This window comes from Carcharodon carcharias, chromosome 33 (assembly GCF_017639515.1).
Source record: "Carcharodon carcharias isolate sCarCar2 chromosome 33, sCarCar2.pri, whole genome shotgun sequence".
In the NCBI taxonomy this organism is placed as follows: Eukaryota; Metazoa; Chordata; class Chondrichthyes; order Lamniformes; family Lamnidae; genus Carcharodon; species Carcharodon carcharias.
Genome location: NC_054499.1, coordinates 12,956,248 through 12,975,077, shown reverse-complemented (window position 1 = coordinate 12,975,077; position 18,830 = coordinate 12,956,248). Strand labels below are relative to the sequence as shown.

General features: G+C 45.5%; 1 protein-coding gene across 7 annotated transcripts in view; it reads right to left on the bottom strand.

The window, feature by feature from the left end:
• The window catches only part of hdlbpb (high density lipoprotein binding protein b), a 100,423-nt gene that overhangs the window by 42,097 nt on the left and 39,496 nt on the right, over positions 1-18,830 (bottom strand). For all 7 annotated transcript variants that reach the window (XM_041178858.1, XM_041178861.1, XM_041178859.1 and 4 more), the window contains exons 8-12: positions 11,371-11,577; positions 9,799-9,906; positions 8,828-8,932; positions 8,460-8,538; positions 6,266-6,405 (exon numbers count right to left, since the gene is read on the bottom strand). In XM_041178858.1, the coding sequence (XP_041034792.1) occupies positions 6,266-6,405; positions 8,460-8,538; positions 8,828-8,932; positions 9,799-9,906; positions 11,371-11,577 (639 nt within the window). The remainder of the gene's footprint in view (positions 1-6,265; positions 6,406-8,459; positions 8,539-8,827; positions 8,933-9,798; positions 9,907-11,370; positions 11,578-18,830) is intronic.

Here is an 18,830-nt window from a genome sequence, read left to right as displayed (position 1 = left end):
GCATTCATTGCCCAGAGCTTATTTCTCTTGAGAAAGTGGCGATGAGCCACCTCCTCGAATACAACTGAGTGGCCATTTCAGAGGGCGGTTAAGAGTCAACCGCATTGAGGCGAGTCTGGAGTCCCGTGTGGGCCAGATTGGGTATGGTGGGCAGATTTCCTTCCCTACAGGACATTCCAGGACCAGGTGGGCTTCTATGGCAATCTGATAGTTTCAAGGTCACCGTTACTGAGACTAGCTTTTTATTCTCAATTTATTTAATTAGCTGAATTTAGATTCCCCCAGCTGCTGTGGTGGAATTTGAACTCAGGTCTCCAGGTCATTGGGTTACTAATCCAGTAACATAACCACTATGCCACCTTAGCCTTCATTTTGAACAACGTTCTCAGATCAATGCCAGACTTCATCTGTAAAGGGTATGGTTGGCCCAAGTATTCATTTCACAAATCTCCCTTGTAGATTAATGCACAAGCAATTGAACCATTGCTATTTCTTACATACTCGCAGCTATCTAGCCTATTTGTCGTTGCGTAAGACAGGAACATTAGGAGCTGGAGAAGGCCATTCAGCACCCCCTCCCGATCCTGTTCCGCCATTCAATTAGATCCTGTCTGATCTGTACCTCGACTACAAATACCTGCCTTTGTTCCACATCCCCGATACCCTCATGGTACTAAATGGGTAGCACTCTCACCTCCAAATCAGAAGGAAAGTATGTTCAAGTCCCACCCAGATATTTGAGTGCATAATCTGGGTTGGCACTCCCAGTGCCGTACCAAACAGAGGGCTGCGCTGCTGGACGTGCCATCTTTCAGTGAGATGTTAAACCAGGCGCCGCATGCCCTCTCAGGTGGATGTATGAGATCCCATGACAATATTTTAAACAATGGGAAGTTCCCACAATGTTCATCAATCAACCAACACCACAGAGGGAAAAAAAAATTGTCATTGACACATTGCAGTCTGCGGGATCTTGCTGTGCATTTCCAACATTTCCTACACTACAGCAGTGACTACACTTCAAAGTACTTCATTAAGCTGCTCTGCAACCTCTTGATGCCGTGACGGGTTCTATATAAATGCAAGTCTTTCCTTTCTCAATCTGCTATGCGGCAGTGAGCAATGGGCTAGCAGAAAGCAGATGGAACTTAATACAGTGAAAAGTGAGGTGATGCATTTTGGCAAAAGGGATAGGGAGAGGCAATTATTACTTAATAGCACAGTTCAAAAGAGTGTACAGGGTTAGAAGGACCTGGGGTTGATGTACTTAGATATCTGAAGGTGGCAGGGCCCATTCAATCAGCAGCTAGCAAAGCATATGGGATCTTTGGGCTTCATAAATAGAGGCATTGAGTACAACAGTTATTCTGAACCTTTATAAAGCTCTGGGAGAATGTGAGGGTTCTTGAGAGGGTGCAGAGGAGATTTAAGAACATAAGAAATAGGAACAGGAGTAGACCATTCGGCCCCTCGAGCCTGCTCTGTCATTCAACAAGATCATGGCTGATCTTCTTGTGTTTTGATTTCCATATTCCCATCTAACCCCAATAACCTTGGATTCCCTTGCCTAACAAAAATCTATCGACCTCCACCTTAAAAATATTCAATGACCCCCCCGTCTCCACCGCCTTCTGAGGCAGAGAGTTCCGAAGTTGCACAACCCTCTGAGAGAAAAAAATTCTCCTTACCTCTGTCCTAAACGGGCAGCCCCTCATTTTAAAACAGTGTCCCCTAGTTCTGGACTCACCCACAAGAGGAAACATCCTTTTGACGTCCACCTTGTCAAGGCCGTTCAGGATCTTGTATACTTCAATCAAATCACCCCTCACTCTTATAAACTCCAGTGGAAACAAGCCCAGTCTGTCCAACCTTTCCTCATAAAACTCATTAATTCCAGGAATCAATCTAGTAAATCTCCTTTGAACCGCCTCCAATGCATTTACATCCTTCCTTAAATAAGGAGACCAAAACTGCACACAGTATTCGAGGTGTGACCTCACCAATGCCCTGTATAACTGAAGCATAACATCCTTACTTTTATGTGCCCTCTCCTAATAAAGGATAGCATTCCATTAGCCTTCTTAATTACTTGCTGTACCTGTAAATTAACTTTTTGTGACTCATGTACTAGAACACCTAGATCCCTCTGCACCTCAGAATTATGCAGCTGTTCTCCATTTAAGTAATCCTCTGCTTTTTTGTTCTTCCTGCCAAAGTGAACAACTTCACATTTTCCCACATTAAACTCCATTTGCCAGATCTTTGCCCACTCATTCAACCTATCTATATCCATCTGCATCCTCCTCATGTCCTCTTCACAATATATTTTCTTATCTATCTTTGTGTCATCTATAAAATTTAGCTACAATGTCTTCACTCCCTTCATCCAAGTCACTGATGTAAATCATAAAATGTTGAGGCCCCAATATAGGCCCCTGTGGGACTCCACCTGTCACATCCTGCCAATCAGAAAAAGACCCATTTATGCATACTCTCTGCTTTCTGCCAGCCATGCTAACATGTTACCCCCTTCACCATGCACTTTTATTTTCCGTAATAATCTTTGATGAGGCACCTTATCAAATGCCTTCTGGAAATCCAAGTACAGTACGTCTACAGGCTCCTCTATATCCACTGCGCATGTTACTCCTTCAAAAAACTCCAATAAATTGGTTAAACATGATTTTCCTTTCACAAAACAATGCTGACTCTTCCCGATCGCCTTGAGTTCTTCTAAGTGCCCACCGCTTTCATGATCAATTCTAATAACTTCCCACGACAGATGCCAAACAGTTAGGCCTATAGTTTCCTGTTTTCTGCCTCCCTCCCTTCTTGAATAGAGGGTTTATATTTGCTACTTTCCAATCTGATGGAATCTTTTCAGAATCTAGCGAATCTTGGAAAAGTTAACACCAGTGCATCAACTACCTCATTAACCATCTCTTTTAAGACCCTAGGATGTAGTCCATCGGGACCCGGAGACTTGCCGACCTGCAGCTCCATCAATTTACTCAGTACTGTTCCCCTAGTGATTTCAATTTCGCCAAGTTCCTCTCTCCCTTTCACTTCCTGATTTGCAGCTATTACTGGAATGTTTTTTGTTTTGTCTTTGGTGAACACAGAAGCAAAATATCTGTTCATTTCTTCCGCCATTTTCTTATTATCTACTATTAACTCCCCACAGTCACTCTCTGGAGGACCAACACTCACTTTACTTACTCTTTTCCTTTTTAAATACCTGTAGAAACTCTTGCTATCCGTTTTCACATCTCTAGCTAGCTTCCTCTCATACTCTAATTTCTTTCTCCTGATTAACATTTTAGCCATTCTTTGCCATTCTTTATATTCTGTCCAATCATCTGTCCTGCCGCTCAGCTTTGCGGAGGTTTATGCTTTTTCCTTAAGTTTGATGCTTTCCTTAACTTTTTCAGTTAACCACGGATGGTGGGTCCTCCCCTTAGAACTTATCCTTATAGTGGGAATGTACTTATTCTGAATACTCTGAAATATCCTCTTAAATGTCTGCCACTGCTTCGCTGTTGATTTATCCTATAGCCTAGTTTCCCAGTTTACCAGAATGGGACCACTCACCTAATTTACTCTACCCTATTTTACCAGAATGGTTCCAGGGATGAAGGATTTTTGCTACAAGATTAGGTTGGAGAAGCTGGAGTTGTTATCCTTGGAGCAAAGGAGATTGAAGGGAGATTTGATAGAGGTGTACAAGATGATGACAGGTTTTGATAAGGTAGACAAAGAAATGCTGTTCCCATTAGCTGATGGTACATGGGCTTGGGGACACAAATTTAAGATTTTGGGTAAAAGATGAAGGTGGGAATGTGAGGAAGAACTTTTTTATGTAGCAAGTGGTAATGATCTGGAATTTCTTGTCTACGAGGGTGGTGGAAGCGGAAATAAGCAATGATTTCAGAAGCAAACTGGATGGACACTTGCGGGAAATAAACTTGCAGGGCTTTGGGGTTAGAGCAGGGGAATGGGACTGACTGGATTGTTCTACAGAGGGCAGACTCAATGGGCCGAAAGTGTAGCACAATAGCAAGAGCCTTGGAGAAGAGTGTTGGGGGAGGTGGGGGGATTGAAGTGGGTGGATGGGGGGCGGGGGGGAAACAATAGAAAAGGAAACAGGCAAATCAGGAGACTGAGCAGGAGATGCCAAACCAAAGAAGAGGTCAGCTGCCCAAGTGAAAAGAGCTGAGGTGACTGATGGAAGGGAAGCTAGAGGTAGCAATCCTGGGAAAGGGAAGTTTCTTCAGGAAACCTGAGGAGTGGGAGCAGGAAACCAGCAAAATAATTCAGCTGGCCAGAGGTCCAAGAGAAGTGTAAGAAAATGTCACTTTAGCAGGAAAAAGAAAAATTTGCATTAATTTTATTCCTTCACAGGATACTGGCTTCACTGACAAGGCCAGCATTTGTTGCCCATCCCTAATTGCCCTTGAGAAGGTGGTGCTGAGCTGCCTTCTTGAACGGCCAGTCCACGTGGGGTAGGTACAACCCCAGTACTGTTCCAGGAGGGTGTTCCAGGATTTTGACCCAGCGACAGTGAAGGAACAGCGATATAGTTCCGAGTCAGGGTAGTGAGTGGCTTGGAGGGGAACTTCCAGGTTGTGGTGTTCCCATGCATCTGCTGCTCTTGTCCTTCTAGGTAGTAGAGGTCGTGAGTTTGGAAGGTGCTGGCTTGGGAGCCTTGGAGATTTGCTGCAGTACATCTTGTAAGTGGTACACACTGCTGCCACTGTATCACATTTTATGTAGCACCTATCACGGACGTCTCAAAGCACTTTACAGCCAACTAAGTACTTTTTGAGGTGTAGTCATTGCTGCAATGTAGGAAATACGGCAGCCAATTTGCACACAGCAAGCTCCCACAAACAGCAATGTGATAACGACCAGATAATCTGTTTTTGTGATATTGATTGAGAGATAAATATTGGCCAGGACACCAAGGATAACTCCCCTGCTCTTCTTCAAAAGAGTGCCATAGGATCTTTTACATCCACCCATACAGGCAGATAGCATTTCGATTTAATGTTTCATTCAATAGATAGCATCTCCAACAGTGCAGCACTCCCTGAGTATTGCCCTGGCACTTGAACCCGAACCTTGTGACTCAGAGGCGAGAGTGATACAATATAGCTGCAGCTGACGGATAGTTAGAGGGATTAGATGCTGAAAGGATTAAATGAATCACTTTTTGACTAACTGCTGCCAGCACAGGGCAGGGGAACAGCTAAGGGCAGCGTAGGGGTTATAAAACCTGTCACTTATGTGTCCAAGGAACAAAGGGACATTTCCTGATAGGTGGATATTTGCCGAAAAAGGCAGAGAGAGAGAGAGAGAGAGAGAGAAAGACAGAGATGGAAATGGAAAGGTGCACAGAGAGTGGATGTGAAGATGATTTTGAAGAAGACTAGAGAGACAGCACCAGGGAAGGTAAACAGGAACAAGAGTAGAGGTAACAGGGTCAAGATTTCCACCAAAAGAACAACATATCATTCTGAATCGTACACTATATACAGGTTAAATACTGCACTGTATTGATTTTTACTTGTGTCAAGTCATAACTATTGACGAAAAGGTCCATCTGACAGAAGATCATCAACGCTGACATGTTAACTCTGTTTCTCTCACCACAAATGATACCAGGTCTGCTGCATATTTTCTCTTTTTATTTCCTAAATATTACTAATATGGTATCAACGTCAAACATTGGAACAGAGAGTCAGAATCGGCTACAGAGAGGAGTGGCACTGGAGACCTAAGGAAGGACAGGATGACAGGTAATCGAACTCCTTCAGGGAGCAGTATCCTACCGTGCAACAAAATGATGTACATATAAAACAATGCCACGCTTTAAAACCTTTCTCCCTCACGATCTAAATTTCTACATTCACATTTAACCATACACCTTTAAGTGTAATGGAGGTCTTGTGATACACTGGGTCGCATCCCCGCCTCTGAGCCAGAAGCTCCGGGTTCGAGTCCAAGCCCAGGAGTTGATGGCCAAGGAAGGTGCGTCCAACACTCGGCAATGGCAGGCAGTAAGATTGGGAGAGGTTTCTGGTCAGCCACGTGATGGAAAGAACATTGGAGTCTCCACCATCACTACCCAAAGCTCCAGACCACAACATGCGTGCAAAAATGTTGGGCTCCCTGAGTGAACTGTAACCCACCGCCACCACCATGCACAGCAACGATCTCATAACATAACGAACTTGGTGAGACGGAGGTAGAGAACTACAATTACCATCCTGACCGCCATCTCGAGTAGTTCCTTCTTAGCCAGTTGCACGCCCTGTGGTTCGCCTTCAATCCGAATCAGATGGCTCTTCTCATTATCTGGTGGGATGCGCACTGACACTTTGTACTGTTCCTTGATACGATTTACTGAAGGGGGGGTGGGTTCGGGGGGGAGGGGAGGGTGGAAAAAGGCAAAGGGTTTTTCAAAGTCAGTTGTTACGGCAGTTTTCTTTCATCAGGAGATGAGGAGAGAACACCAGAAGTGGCAATGGAAAACCAGTGGAGACTTCCCACCTGAGGGGTAGGTTTGATAAATTAGGATGTGCAAAGTTTTAAAAAAGAAAGCAAGAAGAGGTGATAATAAAACTACAGACAAACAGTAGGTTAGAATATTAGGATGGTCATGTGTAGAAAATTATAGGCACCACAACGTTTTCTGATTCCTGTTGGCTGCATAAGGTCCCATCAGGTGCAGTGGTGCAAGGCCTTGAAAGATTCTTTACGTGGTGCTCGACTAAATGAAACATTCAGTGGCGATCAGACAACTAAAAGGTAAATGGCGGCAGGATTGTAGAGAATTGCAGTAGCAAATGGCAGAAGCTTTCTCAGCTATGCTGGGAGTCAGAGAACCGTTAAAGTCCACACAGGGCCAATGAAAGGCACCTCAGGGTAGATTCACATGGGACTTCCATGTATGGCATGGTGTTAAGTGTTGACTTTGCATCAGGCTTCACTCCTGTGGATGATGCTCAAACCACCAGTTATGGGTTAGCCATAGATAAGAAAATTGTTACTGAAGTAGCCAGGGACATACTTGACAGGAAGAAATGTTTCTGGGCTTTTTAATTTGCCTCTCCCAGGCCACACGGCTGTTGAAGCTCCAGACATTACGGGCTGGATTTACAATTGCCCAAGGGGCGGTGGGCAGCGAGGTCAGGTATGGGCGTGTTTGAAAATAGCGGGCTCAGATGGCATGTCAGTCTTCCACTGAAAAGCGCTGGAATGCGCTGCAATTTTGAAAGCGAAGGCTGGTGGGGGTGGGGCAGGGTGGAGAGCTGGCAACTCGTACGCCTCCAACTAAATGCCTGTTAAACTCAATCAAGAGCTGGTCAACGGGTCGGAGGGGGACAGAACGAAACTTTCAAAGCTGGGAACAGGAAGAGCGAGCGGTGGAGGGTACATTAGCACACAGCCATCAGGCGCACAACGGAGGGCTATTATTCATTGTTGCTGCTGATTCATAGTCTTGGAAAGGAAGGGAAAGTCAACCAGAAGTTCTCAAACAGTGGCACAAAGTTACCATCAACTGAGCAGAGCGGATTAAGTACCTGAGGAGTGGGCGCTTGGGCTCTTGTTTGGACCGTGAGACAGCTGGACCTCTACTCTCCTGTCTGCTCCATTCCTCAAGGCAAAGGAAAGGCCGGTCATGCCTCCATCTGCCTTTGAGAATCACTAGTTCCCCCACTCTGGGTAGCATTTGTTGCCACCAATTGAATGCCAAACTCGCCTCTGTTCCAATTTGGACTTTATCATATCAATATGGCTGTGACACTGACATCGTGCAGAGTTGGGACCTGGAAATGATCTACGTGCCGGCTTCCCAACCCCAGGTTGAGAACCCAACCCTATGACCATTTGATGAACTAAATGGTCCTTTATTGCCTGTCATTTATTGGGTGTTCAATCTGGGCCCTTTACTATCTATAGGGAGGGATGTCAAGGCCACAGAGAGGGGTCGAGATTAGATCCAGAGAGGAGGGGCTTTAGTTACGAGGAGAGATTACACAGTGGGAGCTCCTTGCCACAGAATAAAGATTTGAGAGGAGACCTGTCAGACGAGTTCAAGCTTTTGATAATGCCAATAATGATAACATTAAACTATTTCCGCTGGTCAGTGAGTGGGGAACTAAGGAGACATCAACTTACGATCCTTGCAGAAGGAGAATTTTTTGTTTATTTTGCCACTAGGCGAAGGAACCAGAAAGCAGGAAGTTTCTAGAAGGAAACAAGTAAATGTTTGAGAACGCTAAATTTAGAGGAGTGCTAAGGGACAGCAGGAAAATAGGATTAAGTGGGTATAGCACTTTCGGAGAGCCAGTGCAGACATGATAGGCTGAATGGCCTATGCGCAATTGGTTAGACTCTAGAGGAATCAGAAAGCGCACCCTCAGCTTACGCCGGGCACGCACGCAGAAACTTACTATTTGCTCCATTCTTCCCTATTAGATGACGGTGGAATTTCTGCTCGACTGTGATCTCCGTGTAGTCCATGCGCGTCAGCTGAAAGGGAAAAAGCAAAGCCAAAAGGTCACTCGCCAGCCACAAGCCGGATTGTCCAAAACTTCATCGTCCAGCAACAGCCCCTCAAAGTACGTAGGAAGAGCTGCAGCACAGCGGCATCAAGGCTGAAAAGAGCGGGAGGTGAAAGCGGTCATTACTTTGAATGCCCCGTAGCTTGGACTTTGTGAGGCAAAGTGAGGAAAGGGCAAGATATGGAGGGCAGCGGAACAGTGGGGGGGAAATGGCAAAGCATTTTATGGGGGTAAAAAGTACTGAATAAAATACTGACCAGGTCATTGATGATGTCCTGGATCTGGGTTTGAGCAATCTCCACTTCCTCTGTTGGGCCCTCCAGTGTGATCTTCTCATCACCATCTGTGAACTCGATATGAACCTGCACCAGATGGGTCATATAACCCAGACATACACGTTACTTGTGACTACAGGAATAAAATGATGACATATATTCTGACGCCCCTCGGTACAATTCCTGGTTCTGCGCCTGGCTGTATTGGACGATCTGAGCATAACGACTACAGGAAAATCAGTTAGGCTCACTTACAGGACAGGCTGCTTCCTTATATCCTGCCCGTCATACTTCCACCTCCATAATAGTGCCCAGGTTTGCCCTACCTCAGCTCGTCTGTTGCTGAAACCCTCATTCCCTGCCATTGCTCCCCTTGGACTCGGCTGTTCCAGCGCTCTTCCCTCCAGCCTCCCAACTATCACCATCAGTAAAGTTGAGCTCGTCCAACGCTTTGGCGCCCGTAGCTTAACTCACACCAAACCTCGTTAACCCATCAGCCCTGTGTACGCTAAACTACATTAGCTCCTGCCTAGGCGAAGCCTTGAAATTAAAATTCTCATCCTCATGTTCAAATCGTCCATGGCCTCTCCCCATCCCAATCTGTGTAACCTACCCCAGCCCTATAGCCCTCCGGGATCTCTACACTCCTCCTATTCTGGCCGATTGGGCATTCCCAATTTTAGTGCTCTGCAATGGGCAATCAAACCTTCAGCTGCCTGGGCTCTAAGCTCTGGAATTCCCTCCATAAACCTCTCCGCCTCTCTCTCCTCCTTTAAGACGCTCATTAAAACCTACCTCTTTGATCCAAGCTTTTGGTCATCTGTCCATAATACCTTCGGTGTGATTCGTGATAACAAAGTGCCTGAGGACTTCTTAACATGTTAAAGGTGTTATATAAATGAAAGTTTTTGATGACACAAAAGGCTGTTGCCTGGTGATGACCCAATGATTACCTTGGGCAGCTGCTGGGTAATGCGGCCAATGTTTTGTCCCTTCTTGCCGATGATAAAGCGATGCAACCAAGCCGGTGCTGTTACTTCAGCCACCATCACACTCTTGGCCTTAAAGCCCAAGGGGAAAGAGAAAACAGAAAGGTCAGTGAAAGGCTCACGCTAACATGGAAAGAGTAAGATGACAGCCTCACTGCTTTGGAGACCACTGAGGAGGAACAGGATAGGAACGATGGCAAGATAAATCAAAACTTGATCACATCCGGCATGGATTTTAAACAATAGGAGGAAAGGAAATGTATTAAGGAGGGTCACCAAATGTCTTGAGGGGTTTGAGATGAATATTACCAAGTTGAAAGGGCAGTTCTTGAACATGAGTAGTGTGGCCACCAAGACAATCGTTTGTGCTCAGTGTATAGGGCCCTTGTTGGCACAAATAGCAAGTTTCTTATCTTGGCTGTGCTTTTTAAGAGCGATGTGAAGTGATAGAAATGCTACCACAATGTGGGTGGCAATGTGGTACAAGACGTTGAAACATAATTAAGTTGTGCAACCAATGCATGCAAAGTGACCAAACATAGCACCAAGTGCCTGGACAAGACATAATACCAGGGCACTGGAATGTAATTAATGCAGAGTGTCAAAGTATTAGGTACTATCGAGACAGCATCAAGGTACTGAAGTGCAACCAATCGTGCAATCAAGGCTTTAGCATCAAGCCACTGGTGAAGCAAGGTTGAACTGCCCTCTTCTCACTGTTGAATTTTTGATCTCAGTTGCCCTGCCCCAGTGCAGAGAGGAGGGAAGTGTTTCCAACTTCACTCTCATATGGCCCCCAGCACCTGGACAAAGAGAAGCACTGGCACAATCCGAGGAGTTAATCAGAGGAAACCGGAGCAGGACTGGACCATACAGCCCCTCGAGCCTGCTCCGCCATTTAATATGATCCTGGCTAATCTTCTGCCTAAGCTCCACTTTTCTGTCCCTCCCTCGGTTCCCTCAAATATCTATCTATCCCAGCCTTGAATATACACAATGACTGCACCTCTTCAGCTCTCTGGGATAGGAAATTGCAGATTTACAAGTGAGGAAATTTCTCCTCATCTTAGCCTTAAATAATTGACCTCTTATCCTGAGTCTGAACTCCCGTGTTCTAGATTCTCCAACCAGGGGAAACATTCTTTCCCTGTCTACCCTGTCAAACCCCTTCATAATCTCCTATGTTTCAATGAGATCATCTCACATTCTTCTAACTCCAGAGAGTAAAGGCCCAATTTACTCAGCCTCTCATCACTGGACAATCCTCTCGTTCCAGGCACCAATCTACTGGACCTTCACTGTACTGCCTCTAAGACAAGTATATCCTTCCTCAGATATGGAGGCCAAAACCATGCACCATACTCAAGGCGAGGTCTCACCAAAGCCCTCTGCAGTTGTAGCAAGACTTCTTCATTCTAGTTGCAATTTTGAGAGTGGTTAACCAAAACGAGTGTCTATGGGGGTGGTGTGGAAGAGATTTATACACCCAAATATTAACATGAGCCCGAGTGTGCTGTTAGGGACCACTAGGATTACCTTGGCATAGACCTGAGTCAGAGCTGGGCCAAGTTTGTCAGGTTCCCCTCGGAGAATGATGGTCTCAGAACTGCTCTCCAGTGACGGCATTTCCACGGAGACCCCGGTCATGTCCAGTATTTCCTGCAGGGTGTTACCTTTTGGGCCTATGATGTACTTGTGCTGAGATTTCTTCACCTCGACCGATATCGTTGTGGTTTTCCGTTTCTGTTGACAGAAAGACACAGCTGAAAACTAGCCAGATGCCAAACCCAACACAAAAGTCAGCTCGAAATCAAACAAAAGAGAACATTTTAAGGCTCGTTAACTTTCTGGCAATTCTCTCCTCTTAGCCATGTTGACTCCTTGCCGGGTAGGGTTTTGGGCACTACGCCCTTGTGAACCATCCTTTGAGAGTGAGCCTACAGAGTAGAAGCACAGCACTGAACTAGTTGACAGCAAGAGCATCACAATCCAGCACAAAACTTGCATTTATATAGTACCTTCAACAGAGTAAAATGCTTAAAGTGGCTTCGCAGGGGTGTTATCAATCAAAGTTTGACACTGAGTCATGCAACGAGATAGTGTGTGTTAGGGCCGATAACCAAAAACTCAGTCAAAGAGGTAGGTTTTAAGAAAAGACTTAAAGGAGGAGAGGGAGGTGGAGGGGTTTAGGAAGGGGATTCCAGAGTTTAGGGGCCAGGTAGCTGAAGGCACAGCAACCACGGATGGAACATTTAAAATTGAGGATGAGTAAGGGACCAGAATTGAATGAGCGCAGAGATCTGGGATGGTTGTAGAAGCCCAAGTTATTCCTCAACCTCTATCCACCCACCCACCAACACACACACACACACAAACACTTCCAGCCTGGAGCACTAATCACCAGCAGGGAACAGGAACCCTGGCTGACTGCTCCACCCCTTAGCACAGTGCTTCACAAGTTGAGAGTCTGCAACATTCCGGGGTGGGGAGGCAAAATAATACATACCAAGCAGGGCCAGCCTCACAGATGGGCAATAAGTGAAGCTGGGGGCTGACTTGGTGCATGCTGGGAGATGGGAGCACAGACGGAGCAGAGAGTGGGCTGGCTGTCTCACCTGGGAGGGATGGAGCATGGAGGTGTGAAGAGGTGCCTTTGTAAAGACAAAGACCACCATATCTGGAATTAATCGGTTAGTAAATACCTGTTTGCTTCTTTCAAGGGACGTGGGCATCGCTGGCAAGGTCAGCATTTGTTGCCCATCCCTAATTGCCCTTGAACTGAGTGGCTCGCTAGGTCACTTCAGAGGGCAGTTCAGAGTCTGGAGTCACATGTAGACCAGGCCAAAAGATTTCCATGAGTGAACCAGATGGGTTTTTACAACAATCAATGATAGTCGTCATGGTCACCATTACTGAGACTAGCTTTCAATTCCAGATTTTATTAATTGAATTTAAATTCTGCCAGCTACCATGGTGGTATCTGAACCCATGACCCCAGAGCATTCACCTGGGCCTCTGGGTTAACTAGTCCTGTGACATTACCACTACCGTCACCGTCTCCCCTACTTTCAGATTAGGTGTATTTTATAGCATTATAATTTGGATGGGGGGGGGGGTGTCTGTGATTGCTACTCTATTTGAAAAGTCCTCACCCAGCGATGCTGAGGAAAGTCAGGGGATCTCACACACGGCTCCACTTGAGATCAAAAGGGAGCACCGGCCCTGGACTCAAACTTATAAACCTTCTTTGGTGCAGGCGTTCTTTGTCTTGCGTTTCTTCATGTATGTTACATTTTTGCCTGGTCTACAGGCCATGCATAAACCATGCACACTACCATTTTATTACACAAACCATGCACACTACCAATCATGATGGAATTGTACAGCACAGGAGGATGCCATTTGAACCCATCGTGCCAGTGCTAGCTCTCTGAAAGAGTTACCTAGTTAATCTCACTCCCTTGCTTTCACCTTCATAGTATAGCATTTTCTTTGTTTTTAACCATCTATCCAGTTCCCTTATGAAAGATTTTTTTAATTTCATTCATGGGATGTGGGCATCGCTGGCTAGGCCAGCATTTATTGCCCATCCCTAATTGCCCTCGAAAATTTCATGGTGAGCTGCCTTCTTGAACTGCTGCAGTCCATATGGTGTAGGTACACCCACAGCACTGTTAGGGAGGAAGTTCCAGGATTTTGATCCTGTGACAGTGAAAGAACAGCGATATGTATCCATTTCCATGTCAGGATGGTGAGTGGCTTGGAGGGGAACTGCCAGGTGGTGGTGTTCCCATCTATCTGCTGCCCTTGTCCTTCTAGATGGCAGAGGTCACGGGTTCGGAAGGTGCTGTTTCTGAATCTGCTTCCAATGCCCTTTCAGGCAGCGCATTCCAGATCCTGATTACTCACTGGGTTAAAAAAAAGTTTCTCTGTGTTTTGATGATTATTTTAAATCTGTGTCCTCTGGTTACTAATCTTTCTGCCAGTGGACGCAGTTTCTCCCTACCCATATCCACTTCATAATTTTGAACACCTCTATTAAATCTCCCCTTAACCTTCTCTGCTAAGGAGCACAACCCCAGCTTCTCCGGTCTCTCTATGGAACTGAAGTCTCTCATCCCGGTACAATTTTACTAAATCTCCTCTGTGTTCTCTCCAAGGCCTTGACATCCTTCCTAAGTCACTCAGATACACTGGACAGCGTTTAGAACAGATTTGTTCAGACCACAAAAAAACTATTGCCCATTGGTCACCCACTCCCTTAAATATCTCCTTATTCCTAAAATTTGCCTCCCATAGTCTACTTCACTTACCACTCTTTGTCTGTTAAAACCTAATCTGTGTGTACCCCTGCTAACAGCAAGCCCATTTCTCCTGGTTCTGGCAATTCGCAACACATTAAGAGGGGTTTAATTTATTGCTTTCTTCAAAGGATATTTAAGCAACATGCCCCCTGAGCCCCCTCTGCTCCAAAGTAAACAACCCCCAGCACTTCAGCCTCTCCTCATGGCTCAATTGCCTTAAATGCCAAACAGAAAGGATATCACAGTCACAGAATTGTTCCAGGAAGGCAACCATTCTGCCCATCGTGTCTGTGCTGGCTCTCCAAAGGAGCCATTTACCTCGTGCCTTCTTCCCATAACCCTGCACATTTCATTTCAGATAGTAATCCAATTCTCCCTTGAATGCCTTGATTGAACCTGCCTCAACCACACTCTCAGGCAGTGCATTCATTCTAGATCCTAACCACTCAATGCGTGAAAAAGTTTCTCCTCATGTCTCCATTGCTGCTTTTGCCAATTCCCTTAAATCTGTGCCTTCTCGTTCTCAATCCTTCCGCCAACGGGAGCAGTTTCTCCATATCTAATCTATACAGGTCCCTCATGATTTTCAACACCTCTATCAAATCTCCTCTCAACCTTCCCTTCTCTAAGGATAACTGTCCCAACTTCTCCAATCTATCCATGTAACTGAAGATCAATTCTCCATAAAGCGTGATGCCTAGAACTGGACGCAATACTCCAGTTGAGGCCAGACCAGTATTTTATATAAGATTAGCATAACGTCCTTGCATTTGTGCTCTATGCCCCTATTAATAAAGGTTAGGATACTGTATGCTTTATTAACCAATCCCTCAACCTGTCCTGCCACCTTCAATGACTTATGCACAAAAACACCCAGGTCCCTCTGATCATGTACCCTCTTTAGAATTGTACCCTTTAATTTATATTGTCTCTCTGCACCTCTTCCTAACCAAATTAATTACTTCACATTTTCTGCATTAAATTTCATCTGCCACTTGTCTGCCCATTCCACCAAGCTATGTCCTTTTGAAGTTCTGGACTATCCTCCTCACAACTGACAATGCTTCCAAGTTGCGTATCATCCGCAAGTTTTGTGCCCTGTACACTTTGGTCAAGGTCATTAATATTAATTCATTCATGGGACATGGGCATCGCTGGCTAGGCTAGCATTTATTGCCCATCCCTAATTGCCCCTGGAGTAGGTGGTAGTGAGCTGCCTTCTTGAACCACTGCAGTCCATGTGCTGTTAGGGAGGGAATTCCAGGATTTTGACCCAGCGACAGTGAAGGAACTGCCAATATATTTCCAAGTCAGGATGGTGAGTGGCTTGGAGCAGAACTATATATCAGGAAGATCAAAACCAACCACTGGGGAACTCCACTACAAACCTTCCTATTAGCCTTGAAGGAAGTGCAGCAGCTATTTACTAGAATGATAACTGGACTCCAAGAGTTAAAATACAAGGAGGGATTACACAAACTGGGGTTGTATTCCCTGGAATTTAGAAGGTGAAGGAGTGATTCAATCGAAGTTTTCAAGATGTTAGGGGAAACAGCCAGGGTAAATAGGGAGAAACTAATTCTGCTGGTTGGGATGTCATAGACTGGGGTATACAGTAAAAATTGATCAGACCTTCCAGGGCAATAGAAGTTTGGAACTCTCTTCCACAACTGGTTGTTGATGCTGGATCAACTGTTAGTTTCAAATCTGAGATTGACAGATTTTTGTTAAGTGAAGGTATTATGAGATACGGGGCAAAGGTTGATATATGGAGTTGGGACACAGATCAGTCCTGATCCCAGTGAATAGTGCAGAAAAGGCTAAATATCCTTTCTTGCATTGCCTACAATGCCTTGGCTCCCTTACCGTTGAATAGTGACCAGGGACAGTACACTCCAGGCGAGGCCATACCCGTGACTCAGTTATTCACACGTGTTACCACCTCCTGCCCTTTGAGTTCTTGGATCCTGCCCTTCCTGCTGCTGTACTCTTGGTTTCAATGAGCTTTCCTGCCTATACCGCCTATACTCTTGCGTTGTGTTCTATTGCCTAGAGCCATTTTGTTAATATTCCCAGGGTTTGTTTCTCTTTCCTAATGTAATCACCCTTGCAGTGGTCCACATTCATTTGCCAGCCAGCGGCCATCGTTATCTTATCACTTTGCCGTTTAGTTTGCTTCTTCCCTTTGGATCATGTATAGTAATACTGAAAACATCAGAAAGAGCATGCATTTATATAGCACCTTCCACGGCCTCAGGGAATCCCAAAGCATTTTACAGCCCAACGAAATACTTTTGAAATGTAGTCACTGCTGTAAGTTAGGAAAGGCAGCAGCCAATTTGCGCACAGCAAGCTCCCACAAACAGTAATGTGATAGCGACCAGGTCATCCGCTTTTGGTGATGCTGAATGAGGGATAAATATAGGTCAGGATAACAGGGAGGGCTCCCCTGCTCTTCTTCAAAGCAGTGCAGTGCGAACTTTCATTTCCACAAGAGGGGGCAGATGGGGGTCTCAGTTCATCTGAAAGACAACACCTCCAAGAGTGCAACACTCCCTCAGTACTGGAGTGCCAGCCTGGATTACGTGCTTGTGTCTCTGGCTTAGGACCTGAACCCACACAACCTTCGAACTTCAGAAGCGAGAGTGCTGTCCACTGAGCCACAGCAGACACCTATATAACCCTCTCTGAGCCATGCTACCACGTAGCGAGGCTCCAAGTTGGCACAGGAAACTCGCAAAACTACCCTTTTATGGGCACAGCTGTACAACGTGAAATTTGCACCAACAAGTTCAGGCTGATTTTTACTGAGCCAGCACTTTTGTTTAACTTACTGTTCTAAAATGCCGAGCTACAACATGCACTGGGTATACATAACATGTTTGTGCCAGAGCCCCACTCGTCCCAGTGGATTTCTCTGCTACCAAGGCTTCCTTTTGCAACTCTATAATGATACACACACACGCGCACACACATATATATGAATAACCAGCTCCCCCATGTAAAGTTGCTGCTAACATCATGCATATCTAAAAATGCAGACTTCCAGGGAATGCTTTACACTCCTGCCAGAGTTCGGATCTGGTGACTTACTTTTGCCAAAATGGCGGAGGCGTGTTATACTCTTGTGGAATCACAAAACCACACGTTCGACTCACTGCCCAGAGATTGTTCTAGACGCTTGCAGTGATGCAACTCACAGCGATCCGGTTGCGAGCAAGCTAAATTGACCCAGTCGGATGAAAGCCTGCATGTAATTTGTGAATGGCTATTTCCAGGATGACCGGTTAGCTCAGCGGGCTTGAGGCTAGCGTGCAGCTCAGATTAACGCCGACAGCGCGGGTTCGATTCTTGTGCCGGCTGAGGTAAACTTGGGCGGTCCTGCCTCCTTGCCCTGCCCCTCAGAGTGGAAGGCAGTGGCAAACCACCACTGACAAAACCTGCCAACCTCTCAGGATGAAGTATCAGCACGCAATGAGTCAAGGACCTGCCCTCAGGCAAAGCACACATGATGGAACGAAGGAATACCTGGATATTATTTAAGCTTTTTATCTGCACACAATTTGAATGTATGTGTTCTGTATATTAGAACCCCCCCTCCCTTGAAAATCTCAACACATTCCATCTCCACAAAGTGCTTTGGGATGTCCTGAGGTTGTGAAAGGCATTGTATAAGTGAAAGTTTGCTTTTTCTTTCTTCAACCACCGTCATTTACCCAAAGGAAAGCAATGCCCTCACTGCAGATGTTTATCACTGTCCAATAACAGAGAAAAATGCTAACACAGCAACAAATACAAAAGAAACAGTGGCAGACAGACTGCCCTGGATCAGCTCATGAACAGTTCACGGGTTCCAGTTTAATAATGTACCAGGTCAATATAAAAGTTGCAGTCTTAGTTTGCATGGGCTGTTTCAGGGCCTCCTGGCCACAAATAGTGAGGCCATAACTCAAGGTTAGTCGTCTATGGCCATTGCTGCTCTGAACTTTCTTGCTCCTTCGAAATACAACATTGTTCTATGCGCATTGGCGTTTATGTTAAAGTCAAGACTTTTATACCAGCAGTTTCAAAGCTATGGGACGCGACCCCCACTGAGGTCACAGAAACTTGCAAATGAGGTGTGGAGCTCCCCCGACTGTGCCCAGGACCAGCAACAAGGCCCAGGACCAGCAACAAGGCCCAGGCAAGATCTGGCCCTGCCTTTAACCCTGCTATTTCTCAACCATGAATCTGGTGGCAACGCCTCCACATTTATTTATTCTTTCAAGAGGCTTCGGTGTCGCTGGCTAAGCATGTCTGAGCCCAACTACATCACCTGGTGCTGCGTAACGACCTGAACTTCAACATCAGCCATCTCAAGACCCTCAATCTGGGCTTCTGTTGCTTCCTTGGTCAAGGTTTATGAGCTGGGACGGCTCAGATGAAGAAAGGAGTGACGAGTACATAAAATAATAACATTTTCATAAAGTAATTTAAAAACACAGATTTTCATAATTATATGATTTATTACATGTTGATCTACCATGCACAGACTTTAATAATTATATACTGAATGCTACTATGCTGCTTTATTGCTGTTTTGTTTTTGTTTAGCATTAGGATTGCATTAACTTTCAAGTGTTAAAATGGGGTCATATTGAAAAATAGTTTGGGGAGCTCTGCTTTAAGTCATCTCTTAACTCTTCCCCAGGA